Here is a 14,033-nt window from a genome sequence, read left to right as displayed (position 1 = left end):
TATATTTGGCACACCGGGTGCATGGACTAGAATGCATGGCCAAAGGCCGAGTACATCGGGAACCCCGCCATTGTCCTATGTTATACCAAACTAACCTAGCAGGACTCGCCATTTGTGTAACTGCCAATGGATTATCGACAAGGACGTGGAAGCTCCGCACCATTCAATGGGAAAGCTCTCGTATTCCCTTGGCGTTTTTGTTTTGCTATTAAATCACTTCCTCAAGTAATCGTTTCCACCCGGTTGCCACGTTGAGGCAGAATAGCGTACCCAGGAAATACTATCCTTCACGGGCGACTCGTCGCACGGGCCACTCGTCACCTGGAAGAAATGGTGACACAACGTCACTTTCTTGCCTTCTCTCTCTCTCTCTCTCTCTCCCTCACCTCTATAAGTTTTTCCCCCCACTGCGCATCATAATGTTATTTGATATAGACTTATGACTTCATTTGCAATGACCCGCTTCATAACACCCCCACCCCGGGCCAAGACACACGCACACGCACACACGCTTCTAGTTGGTGATTTCCAGTCTCACTTTCACTCATCCACTTCCCCTTCCCCTCACCCCCAACGACAAAAGTTAGTCACATGTACATTCTCTGGCTTTACTTCGGCTTCTCAATATTTTCTTTTCGACCGTAATCACTTTCCGGCCCCTCAATTTTTTTTTTTGCTTCAATGATAAATCCTAACTTTAAAAAAAACATTCACCGATCGAATGAAAAAGAAATAAACAGCTTTGAAAATGCAGATTTGTGTGTTATTTTTATTTATGCTTTATATACATACTTCCGCCTTGTGAGGATATATCGAAAATAAACACAAAGGTTAGTAAGCTTGCAATTTTTGCAAATTGCGGTGTTCAGGTTGCAAATATGTCAAAACCGTTATTTTACCAAATACCTAAACCAGGAACCTGAGTACGAAATTTACTGCCAATCCGTACAATTGTAGATTAGATATGTTGATACAGACATGAATCATTTTGTCAGTGGTATTTTACAAAATACTAATTGAGGGGCGGCGTAACATACGGCGCTATTTTGCAGGTCCGGCCTTAGGCCACTGCAACCTATGCGACCGCAGTGGGCCCCGCACTTTTATAGGACTCCCACTTTCATAGGACCCTTGCTAATTCAAGGTGTATAAATTATTAATATAAACCATTTTATAACTTAAAACAGATTTCCCGCGCCCTCCTGTCGATTTACCAGGAGCTCCTGGAAGTCTCCCAAAATTGCAAAAGATACGAAAAAGTCCTTAAAATATATGGAATATATAGACAAAAATTGTCATTTTGAGGTGTCATTCAATATGGAAAACGCCAATCCTACGCGCGATAAATAAAAACGGCATTATGCATTAGCCGTAATTGTGTAATCTGGTGAAAGAAGCTTCTCGCGCCTCAAACTATTGAAGATTTACTTGAGGTTAACAATTCTCAAAGAAAGATTGAAACATTTGGTAATTCTTGCTATTGAGCATGATCTCTGTAGGAAACAGAATTATCATGATATACTGTATGACTTCGCTACACGCAAAGCTCGTAGAGAGATTGTGTAATTAGTAAAGAATGAAAAAAATGCATAGACGAATTTATTTTCTAATACAAACTCTTAAATTTCACTTATCATCCGATTGTCTGCCCAAACTTGGCCTCGCGAAATCCGTTTCGCATAGGCCCCACAATGGTTAAGTCCAGTCCTGCTATTTAGTGACGGGTGAATATACATAGTAGATTACTTGTTCTCTTTACATGACTTCTTGGTTTGTTTGTAAAATGTTTTACTTGTTTCGGATGTTCTTTCGGAGTTAAAGGACAAAGAGAGATTGGAGCGGGCAGGGTTTGATAAATCCAAACGACAGTACAGCGCGCAAACCGCACGACCAGGCAGCCATCCGTAGAGGCCGGTGAATACTTGTTCTCCCCTCTTTTGTTTTTTTCGTGGGGTTACTATTCGCAGAAATAAGAAAGTGATCTTTCCTTTACTTCTTCTTCTCGTCCAAACTCTTGAGCGACGAAGAGAATTATATAAAGATAGATATATAGATTAGAAACAAGTTTAAACGCAAATTATTTACACTGATGAGTCTCAAACTATTGGGATGAGTGTGGTTTGTTTTAGAAGAATGTCGACACTGTACATAGTTTGAATAATTGCTTTAATGCTAATAAACTACATATTTAGAATCGCTACAGTATGACCACAGCCTATATTGATCTGACCACCTACGGTACTGGCAGTGGTAGCCGAAGTATCCGCCTTCGCACACGTCGTCAGTCGTACACTCCCCAGTCAGAGAACAGCCATTGTTGCAATGGCATTTGAATTGGCAGTTTGGTCCAAACCAGTTTGTTGGGCAGTCTACAAAGAGATGAGATAAAACAAGTGCAATGACGTCATCAGAAAATGGGCTTTTAAATTGAACAATTCGTAGGTTTCAAAATATTGCAGTTTTCTTTGGTTTGATTTTGTTTTACATGTTTCAGAGTTGAAGCTTTATATTATTATAGACCATACCCCCGCGGGACGGAGAGATGATGTCTGCGGGTAAGGGTTCGAACCCATGAACATCGAGCTGGCGGTCCATAGCGCATACCACCTAACTAGGCAGCTAACTTTTTCTTTCGATACTCAAAAAAACTTTCTGCGTCTACTTTGACCTCCTGAGTAAATGACATCACTTTTCTTTTGGGTACCTGACATCTTTTCTATACTGGTTGACCTGGCTGTCTGAGGATGTTATTTTCACTGTCAGACAGGCCGCTATCAGAAGGGCGACTTGTTCTAAAACCATTGTCCCAGGAAAGATGCTTTCAAAATTTGTTTGTTTCTTTGATATGCTTTCATTTACTTGTATTGTTTTGCCCTAATTAATGCTTGACCTTCAGCCCCCTAAAATTGATCTACTCTCTGTTAGCCACCAGACGTTCATAGTTTTTCTAGAGGCCAGCGCTGAGTCTTCGAGAGTTACTAAATTGTGTACATTCCCATTTGTATTGAAAATTTTATCAATATCTTTTTTTTTTCGTTTAACAGAATAACTTAAAAAAAATTAATACATTTAATTTTAATACTTGCTATTTACTAATTTTCACATGATAAGGTAAAGATGATTTTTTTTTTCTATTAATGAAATCTTAATCCTGTGTTGTGTCAGATCTTTATTATCTTTTCTAGTTTACGAGATCTAAATGGGACGGACGGACAGACATTCCGCACAAAACTAATAGCGTCTTTTCCCCTTTTGGGGGCCGCTAAAAATAGTAAAAAATTGTATAATTTAATACAAATCTGTAGTAAATATGTATATATAATTATTTTACCCTATCTCAAATCAAATTTTCGTAGTCAACCCCTCCACCCGGATGAATCCCAGTATTTTCCCAGGGTCGTCACAACCAAACAGTGTTCCAAAATACTTCCCTCTAATATTCTGGTATCTGGGGCAATCAAGGGGATAGTAACAACTGACCTCACCGACACCTTAGAGGCCCTTAAACTCCCTAGAAAGATTCTCGTTGCAGTGCTGCTGTAGACCTGTCATATCCCCAGAACATTCATTAGTGGACACTGTTTAGGTGGCTACAGTCAATTTTTGTATCCCTTTAACGAAGTTCGACACTGGCAGTGCCAGAGCATGAAAATTAGTTCATTTCTTCAATAACAATAACAGTTGTTATAATAATAATAATAATAATAATAATAATAATAATAATAAGTCATTTTAATTTTAAAAAATTAACTGAGCCCCTTACTTATGACTACTAAAAGAGAAAGTTAACATGAATGGACATTAGTCTGGTTGTAAGGGATTCAATGTCTGCGCCTAGATATATTTCCATTCATCCCTAGCATTTGTCAGTGCGTGAGAAGCAATATGTACGATTCTAACATTATGTTGGATGTATACCTGATCGAAAGTCTGTAGAAGAAACGCAGAGGAAGGGTAGGAACCAGACTTTCCACGTGGCAATCCTAATATGTAGACACTGAACCATTCCGGCTGAAACAAGACAGGTAAGCGTAAAGGTATCCCTTCCACACCTTGCAATTTATCGGACAGATAAGGTAAATGTCATTGGTCTCTATGGCTGACAGTTAACGAGGGTGTCCTGTGGCCAGCACAACGACCAACTACGTTTACCTTCCCAAATTTATGTCAGGTCCGTCTTAAGAATCCTGGATTCAAACGCCCATTCCTTATCGGGATTTGAAACCGAGACCTCTCGTATAGTAAGCCACGCGCTGTAACACTCAGCCACCAAGACACGAGACAATGAGACAATGTGGTATTAGTTCTTTTATTTGATAATGTTCTATATTATAAGGGCGCCTCTTTAAAACCAATAAATGGGCACTTTATTAGTTAATTTAGTTGGTTACTTTATTTTTATTAGATTAGATTAGTTTAGCTGTTGAGTTGTGTTGTCTTGTCTGGTGGCTTAGGCGACTCTAGCCCCTTGGTTTCAGACTGCGGTGCACATATCTGACCCACCCAGTAGCGCTACCATCTGGTTATAGTCTGTGATAAAAATTCTGATTAGCACGAGGCCCAGACCTCACCTTGAGACAAAGCCCACCACCTGCTAACAAAAAGATACTGAAGCTTATCCATTGTTAATCTTGTCGTGCAAGTTAATTACTGACTTGAACTATGCGATGGCATTCGTTTTCTGTTCTATTCTCTTACGGCACTAGGGGAGACGAATCATTTGTGAGAAGATATCCTAGTATAGAATATTTTGTTCCGTTTTGCTTTTGTATTTGTATATTAGGATTTAGTTTTTTTATTTTTATATTATTGCTACTGTACTTGCAAGTTTTTTTTTGTCCCAAAGTGCTTATAAATTTAGTGTTTTTATTGATCAAGTAAAGTTCCCCTTTCAGACTTTGTGATCTATAGAGCAGACGATGTTATAGTGAGTTTCATGATCCCAAACAGAGGAGGCATGTTCTAATACTGGCCTAACAAGGATGAAAATCAATCTAGTTTAACGTTCTTGCTTAATTTGTAAAAATTTATGTTAATCTTTATGATCATAATCCTCTAAGTTATATCTTCACCTTTTAATGCTTCGCTAGGAGAAATTCGTTCGTGTCATTAGAGAATGGAATGGGTTGCCTGAATCAGTCAGGAACACCAGCGACTTAGCAGAATTTAAAGACATCGATAAACATGTGTATGACGTAGTTATATTCTTTTTTGAAGTAATGTCTGCAATCTATAAGATAAGATAATATAAGATAATTGGGCTAGTAAGGTAAATGTAAAAGATAAAAGACTAATTTTTCGGAAAAAATTTTTGTCCACGGCAAGTGGGAGAATTAATGCTAGGGTGAGTCAGTCATTCAATCAGGACCTTTATAAATATAGTATATAGAAGTTTCCCTTTCAGATCTTGTGATCTATGGGGCAGATGCTGATAAGTTCATCTGTATCTTTGGCCCACGGTTAACGAGGATGTACAACTGGCCAACACAACAACCTATCATCTTTACTTTTTCCAAACTAATGTTAGGTAAACACAGAAGCGCTTTAAAGATCCCGAACCTGGGACCCCAGTTCAGAAGCCAAGCGCTTTACCTCTCAGCTACAAAATTTCACGTGGCAAGACAGCGCCTTCTGCGACCTACATATTTTGCACATTCAGCGCAGACAGAACCATTGTCCACCAGTGATCGATTTAGAGTCTCTATTCGCCGTCCACGTCTGTTCTCGGCTGTGAATTTTCTTTGGCTCTTAAATGTGTAACCCACGGTGAGTGTAGTCTAAATAATCTCCAGCTGGCTCGTTTCAAAGCCGCCTGCTGCCAGGTGCTCTCTTATATGTCAGTTAAAGCAAGGTGTTGCCTAGTATGGTATTCAAAGCGTTTCCATGTGGCACTTCTGTTACGCCGACCACCTTTCAGCTCAGCGAAAAAAAAAAAAAAGACTGACTTTGGCATACGTTCGTCATCCATACGGAATACGTGCCCTGGCCAGCGTAATTTTCAAACTTTACTGTTAATACCAGCATTTGCCAGAACATCGCTGTTTAACAATAATAATAATTTATAATAATAATAACTTTATTATCCATAAGGATATTTGTCTTACAATTAGTGCATTACATCAAACAAAACATTATTACTATTTTACTATAGAATACCAAAATATACATTCACACCAGACTCACTCATATTTACATATGAAAAGTTAATATCAGATAGTTGAATTTTATTTAGTGATTTGATTGCCAGGGGGACAAAAGACTTTGTACGATTGCTCCTTCTTCCCTAGTGCTATTAGAGCATGGAATGGGTTGCCTGAGCTAGCCAGGAAAACCAGTGACTTGGCAGAATTTAGGTCATTTGTTAATATGCATGACTGAATGCATGACGCGTAGGACGTAATCATCTTCTTTTTTGAAGTAACGTCTGTATAATAAAAAATAAGATAAGATAGTGCTTCTTGACACCTTAGATAGATATATAATCTTAATCTAGAGTGTCTAGAATAACTTTGACTAAGCGAAATTAGATTAAAAATTGTTGATATTGACTATAGAATATTAAAAACATCATCTTTTCTTATCTTTGAAATTAGAAACGTTTTTGTTCATGGTTTGAAACATTCGTGCCATGCTTTAAGTGAGCTCGTATTTAGTGATGAGTGTCTGGACACACACATGTTAATACACTATTTACCTTGATCGTTATGTATCGAAAGTCTGAATATAAAAACTTGTATGAAATAGATTTAGGTTGAAGCTTTAATTATTCGTTCTTCCCTTCTAGAGAAACGTGTTTCAAAAGCAAAGTTTAACACGCACACCCTAACATTATCTATTAGGTCTATTGGGAAAACCAATTAGCGTGCGTAGTTTGTGAAAGGTTACAAATCTCAAATATTCATGTACACGGTAATTCAAGAAGAATACACCATAACCATTGCGCTATATTTCAAATAAACAAAAATTACACCTTGCTGTATACAAGTGGTGTATAATACCTTGATGGACACAAGTGGTGTATAATACCTTGATGGACACAAGTGGTGTATAATACCTTGATGGACACATGTGGTGTAAAATACATTGCTGGACACAAGTGGTGTATAATACCTTGATGGACACAAGTGGTGTAAAATACATTGCTGGACACAAGTGGTGTATAATACCTTGATGGACACAAGTGGTGTAAAATACCTTGATGGACACAAGTGGTGTAAAATACATTGCTGGACACAAGGGGTGTATAATACCTTGATGGACACAAGTGGTGTATGTCGCTACTTGGTTTTGGCTGTAGGCGTAGCGGCGTGGGTGCGTCCGTGTGTTGTAGGTACCTCTTCTGGTACGGCTATAATGCTCCTCTTAGCGATGTACTTTATTAGACGCACTAGATTTGCAAGTGCGCAACATTACTAATATACTAAAGTCTCCAACGACAACATTTAGAATTACTGATGAACACACTGGTAGCAGACGTAACGTTTATTATATATAAAATAAATTACAGAAAATACTGGCGACTTCAGCCGTCACAAAATATACACCAATAAATACTGGCTACTCGTGCCATGTGGAATAAGTAATCACATCAATGGAATGTTCAAAATATAAGTCCGAAGAAAACTCTCAAGTTAACATTAAATCAAATTCATTAAGGTACATATTACAGACAGAGAAAATCGTACATCCACTCTCTGCTGGAGTTCTTTACTAACTAACTTTTGACCCTTATTCTAGAGTCCTTTAACTTATTCACTTAACCTCGTGCTTGCCCGCACGGAATATTACAATAGGTGACTGAGTATCACTTCATGTCACAGAGGTTCTAAAACTGGACTGTGACATACGCCCCACACTCCAAAAAGATTTTTGTCCAAAAATCTTTGACAAATATATTTTACATTAATATCACTGTACAAATATATATGAGCTTAGTCCATTATTCTATCAGGTGCTGTAAGTTCACTCCAATTGCTCATGTCATCTTATATAATCTTAGTAATTATGTATAACATCATATAAATTACTGAGTCCAAAATGTATAATCATTTATATACTTAATTCACTGAGAGCAAAATCACTGAAATGTAACATTAATTGTAATGAAAAGTACCTCCATCAAGTGTTTACAAACTTTATGTATACATTTGTACTGAAAAAAAAATTTGTACAAACAATCACATGCTAATCAATATAAAAAAGGAAAAATATACAAGTTATTCCACATCCAATGTTTTACTATATTTGTAGATGCACAACATTATCAATGTGTATCATTTGACACACTGAGTAAATTTACTCAAAATGATTACAGAAAAAGATTTCATATTTATTTACAACTGTGATGTGCTGTGTCAAAATATTATTCTAAGTTTTGCCATCATCAAGAAAAATGAAAAAAAAATTTTCAGACACATGTCAATCCAGTTCAAGGTTGACCTTGCATAAGACTACTGTAAATAGTCTGAGTGTAGTATTGAAGTACCATAGTAGACAAATTTCCATGTTTATAAACATTCATTGTAGTATTCAGGTGTGTAAAAAATTTTAGACAATATTTACATCTGTGAGTTGTTATGAAAAAAAAAAAATTCAGGTCAACAGTTCAAGTAGTTCACTGTTGTTTACATCTCATTGTTTACATTGCTGTGCACCATCAGTAATGAAATACAATATATACACACAAAACAAACACATCTGGTATTTGTCATATTACAAGTTGACAATAAAATACAATGAGCAAATAGATGATCTGTTATTGATCATAAGCATAAATGTCATCATGACCCACAAGAAAAGTGTAACAATAAAGTGTCATGACTTATTTGAATCATGGCAAGAAAAAATGTCAGGTTGACCTGCTTGAAAATGGTTGTTTCTAATTACATTGTGAAGTTAGACATTTTCATATTTCACATTAATATATCTTCCTCTAAATAACTTATTATTGAATGCTTTAATAATTCTATAACAATCTTCTATTGTGTTTAAGTGTACAAATGCAATTTTATTTGATCTATCTTGAGTTCTTATATCTACCCATTTAACATGTGCTACATTGCTGAATTCTCCCACAATTGTTTGCCATCTAGTGTATCTTGATAGATTCTCTACTCTAATAATGTTATCATTAGTTAAGTGGTTTGTAGTAGGACTTGTATCTTGTGCAGCAGATAGTTCACAAATTTCACCCTTTTTTGCTGCCCATTCCATAATTTCTTCTTTACTTAAATCATTTATACCATTAACATTACCAATTATTAAATCTTGTGCTGGTGAATCTAAAATAATAACATCTACTTCTCCAGTTATCCATGGGGTATCTAGGTGTATTCTGGCTGTATCACAAATATCAAATTTCTTTTGATTGGCATATGTAAGTTTGATCTTTTCTGGCAGTTTTTGATCTGGTTTTACTAGTTTTGAATTTATTAATATGGCACTGCTTCCTGTATCTCTGAGGGCTTCTACTTTAATTCCATTTACGTATGAGGGGTATAGGTTCAATTTTGGCTTATTGTAATGCATGTAGGCTGTTAATTCTTCTCTATTGTCATGACTATTATTATTTCTGTGTAGATGGTTATTAGACTGATTGTTGTATGTGTCCCTCCTAGATTGTCTGTTGTTTCTGTTATAGCTATTGTGTTGGTAACTGTTTGCAAAATTTCTTCTTTCATTGGGACTTGCACTCTGGTGTAGTCTATATGGTCTATTATTGTAGTTATTGTTGTTTTGTTTGTAGCTGTTTGGGTTGTAGAAATTGGTGTAACTTCTGTATCTGTAATTGTTATTGTAGTTTATAGGAGCTTTGCATTGGTTTTTTACGTGACCTTTTCTCCCACAATTGAAACAAGTCTTGGTGTTGGACCATTTGAATTTGTCATTGTTGTTGTTGTTGCATGTTGTTGCTGTGGCTACTAGTTGGTGTAGGTCTCTTTTGTCAATCGTGTGTCCAGGGTGACTGTCTTTAAATAGATTTAGATTCGTTATCAGTTCAGTCTCTGTCTTGATCTTCTTTTCTTTAAGGAAAGTAAATACTAGGTCTGTCACGTTGTTGAGGACATTGTCAATGAGTAGCATGTCTAGGATTTGTGTCGGGTCCTTGATGTCACATTTTGCTAGCTCTAACCATTTTATCATGTTAGTCCTCATGTCGAATATTATTCTGTTGAAGTCCCCATCTTTTTTCAATTTAGTGTCCCTGAATAGCTTACGATAGAAATCTGAGTTTTTTCCAAAGTGTTCTAATAATCTAGTCTTTACTGCTGCATAGTCTTTCTTTTGGTCTACAGTTAGAGTGGAAATGATGTTGAGGGGTTCTCCCGACAAATTTGCTAGTAGGTGTTTGGCCATGTCCTCATTGTTAAGACTATAGGTTGAGGCTATATGCTCAAATTGGACTAAATAGTTTTCAAGTGTTTCATCTTTTGAATTATATTTATGGAATTTGGAGATGAATGGCTTTGTTGTGGACTGTTGGGTATTAATGTTGGGATTTGTTTTGGCAGCTTCTAGTTCTAGTTCTTTTTGTCTAGTTTCTAGTTCTTTTAATGTTTTCTGATGAGCTCTTTCAGCAGCTCTTTCTTCCCTATCTCTAATTTGTTTCTTTTCTTCCCTTTCCTCCCTTTCTTTCCTTTCTATTCTATCTTTTTCTTTTTCAGCCCTATCTCTTTCTTCCCTTTCTTTCTTTTCTATTCTATCTTTTTCTTTTTCAGCCCTATCTCTTTCCTCCCTTTCTTTCTTTTCTATTCTATCTTTTTCTTTTTCAGCCTTTTCTAATTCTTTTTTGATAAATTCCTTTTTCTCATCCCCTTCTAGTTCCATGACTTTCACTAGCTCTAAAATTTTGTCATAGGAAGACATGTTTAATGCTTTGTGTAGTTAATTAAGTGAGAAAAGAAAAAATGTACTGTGTTGTACTTGTCAATACAGTGTGTGTCAATTATTTAACATGTGTATATTACACAATAATATAGAAAATTCAATCAATGGTTACAATGTAATGAAAGAATGTAGTGATAATTGTCCAATGTATAGATCTAGATCAAAATTTACTCAGTTACTCAATTATAAACTATTCAAATTCAATAGTCATAAATTTCAACATATGTTATACATGTGTGCTGTTGTGCCAAAGTAAAATAGTAAAAAAAATGTAAATTAGTAAGAGAAAGAAAAATATATGTACAGTATAAGTAAAAAGACAAACACAGAAACAATATAGAGAACAACACAGTCTGCCTTTAAAGAAATTAATAAAAAGTAGAAATGTGACAGGAGGAATACAGATATATGGATACAGGACTTTTAAACAAACAACAATATAGATACAGATTAAGTACACTGACAGAAATACAAACAAGACTCAACAGCTAAATGAATAATTTCCCACTATATTCTATGACCTCCGTACCAACAAGGAGAGCCTCAAACGCATTGGGCCTTATAGAGGTTAAAGAACAAATAGGATAGACCCTAATAGATCCTATTGTTATGATAGTTCATAAAATAGTCCCTCTCCAGCCACCCTTAAAAGAACACTTAGAAAAATGTAAATAGTTACTCACTAGTGACTATCTTCAATAGTCAACAATACTTAATTGGATACTTTAAATTCAACAATACTTAGTTGGATGCTTTAAATTATATCAATGTATAACAAATATATTCAATAATTGATCAAAACTTACAGGGGCTTTCTAGTGTAGTCTGATGTAGATAAGCTCGATACTCTTAGTGTAGATCCATAGTCCAGTTATAATCGAATCATAGAATAAATCAGTGAAATAAGGTAATATATCCAATAGTCCAGTCACAAATATATAATATATATCCAATAACGAGCTCAATAATCCAAACGGAATTAATTATACTGGTAGCTAGTGATCCAATAACGGTTTAGTACAAATAGTATGGGCAACGATGACTAAGATGACAAATAGTATATGTATATATAATCCAAAGTACTTGATCTTTTAGAAGATAATCCAAATAGTATATGTATATATAATCCAAAGTACTTGCTCTTTTAGAGGATAATCCAATAGTCTATGACTGACTTAATTAGCAATATAAGACAGGAGAAGTTTTTCACAGAAGATGTTATGGAGAGGATTCTCTTCAGAAGATGTTGTGGAGAAGATTCTCTTCAGTTAGGACGATATGGTGGTATCACGTGCCCCTGTGTACCACAATTTGCTACTGGGACAGTGAACAAATGATTAGGTGAGTCTCAAAAGACGTACACCACGATGAATCGTCGACTTGAATGACGTCGGAATTGATTAGTACAGACAGGTAGCTGTACTCCGGCTTCGGCTTTTCTTCAGTAATTGTTTTCACCCATATTGCGGCTCATCAGGCATGGCTGTATTCAGTTTCATACATACTAATTAAATCGACTCTTATGTGTATGATGATGTTAAGGTAGTGGATCTCTGAGAGTTGAGATGAATGGGCCTTGACCTGTTTTGTTGACTGTTGTTTATCATCAATCTGCATCAGATCTTGGTTTCTGGTTGTTTCAACTTCCCGATCTAAGATAGCATATTAAGATCTAGGAATCGCTCTGAGATCATGTTGTAGCAAGGCCACCTGAGTTGATTTCTTATTGAAGAAAAGTTTATTAGCCCTCTAAGTTCGTTAAATTGTTTTCGCCGCCATGGTGAAAGAAAAAATAGTCCTTGTACTTCTACGCCAGATGGAATGTAGACAATCGACGATTTACTTGTTAAAGAGTGTAGGTTCGTTCTGTCTTTAAGACATACTGGCCACCAAAGGCCAAATGTCACCTATGTTGTAGGTCCATACTGCATACTGGCCACCAAATGTCGCTACTTGGTTTTGGCTGTAGGCGTAGCGGCGTGGGTGCGTCCGTGTGTTGTAGGTACCTCTTCTGGTACGGCTATAATGCTCCTCTTAGCGATGTACTTTATTAGACGCACTAGATTTGCAAGTGCGCAACATTACTAATATACTAAAGTCTCCAACGACAACATTTAGAATTACTGATGAACACACTGGTAGCAGACGTAACGTTTATTATATATAAAATAAATTACAGAAAATACTGGCGACTTCAGCCGTCACAAAATATACACCAATAAATACTGGCTACTCGTGCCATGTGGAATAAGTAATCACATCAATGGAATGTTCAAAATATAAGTCCGAAGAAAACTCTCAAGTTAACATTAAATCAAATTCATTAAGGTACATATTACAGACAGAGAAAATCGTACATCCACTCTCTGCTGGAGTTCTTTACTAACTAACTTTTGACCCTTATTCTAGAGTCCTTTAACTTATTCACTTAACCTCGTGCTTGCCCGCACGGAATATTACAATAGGTGACTGAGTATCACTTCATGTCACAGAGGTTCTAAAACTGGACTGTGACAGTGTATAATACCTTGATGGACACAAGTGGTGTAAAATACATTGCTGGACACAAGTGGTGTATAATACCTTGATGGACACAAGTGGTGTAAAATACATTGCTGGACACAAGTGGTGTATAATACCTTGATGGACACAAGTGGTGTAAAATACCTTGATGAACACAAGTGGTGTAAAATACCTTGATGGACACATGTGGTGTAAAATACCTTGATGGACACAAATGGTGTAAAATATATTGCTAGACACAAGTGGTGTATAATACCTTAATGGACACAAGTGATGTAAAATACCTTGATGGACACAAGTGGTGTAAAATAACTTGCTGGACACAAGTGGTGTATAATACCTTGATGGCCACAAGTGGTGTAAAATACCTTGCTGGACACAAGTGGTGTATAATACCTTGCTGAACACAAGTGGTGTATAATACCTTGCTGAACACAAGTGGTGTATAATACCTTGCTGGACACAAGTGATGTATAATACCTTGCTGGACACATTCACTTAATGTGCCCATCACCGTCTGCACTGTCATCCAGCCGAGGTGAAAATGTCTGCTAATTCAAATTCAGAACTGTCAAATTTACCCGGAGTGTCGTATACCGTGTCTATTGGCGACATTAGCGTGA

At 36.4% G+C, this 14,033-nt stretch overlaps 1 protein-coding gene across 2 annotated transcripts in view; it reads right to left on the bottom strand.

Moving 5' to 3' along the window:
- Positions 1-6,794, bottom strand: part of LOC106057285 (multiple epidermal growth factor-like domains protein 10) — a 35,813-nt gene extending 29,019 nt beyond the window's left edge. The window contains exons 1-4 of one of the 2 annotated variants that reach the window (XM_056014362.1): positions 6,695-6,794; positions 5,073-5,230; positions 3,919-4,011; positions 2,238-2,369 (exon numbers count right to left, since the gene is read on the bottom strand). In XM_056014362.1, coding sequence (XP_055870337.1) covers positions 2,238-2,369; positions 3,919-4,006 — 220 coding nt within the window. In that variant the 5' untranslated portion in view covers positions 4,007-4,011; positions 5,073-5,230; positions 6,695-6,794. The remainder of the gene's footprint in view (positions 1-2,237; positions 2,370-3,918; positions 4,012-5,072; positions 5,231-6,694) is intronic. The other variant, XM_056014363.1, reaches the window with a different exon arrangement.
- Positions 6,795-14,033: the final 7,239 nt, after the last annotated feature.

This window comes from Biomphalaria glabrata, chromosome 16, assembly GCF_947242115.1.
Source record: "Biomphalaria glabrata chromosome 16, xgBioGlab47.1, whole genome shotgun sequence".
In the NCBI taxonomy this organism is placed as follows: Eukaryota; Metazoa; Mollusca; class Gastropoda; family Planorbidae; genus Biomphalaria; species Biomphalaria glabrata.
Note: the sequence above shows the minus strand (reverse complement) of the source record. Positions and strands in the feature narration are given on the sequence as shown.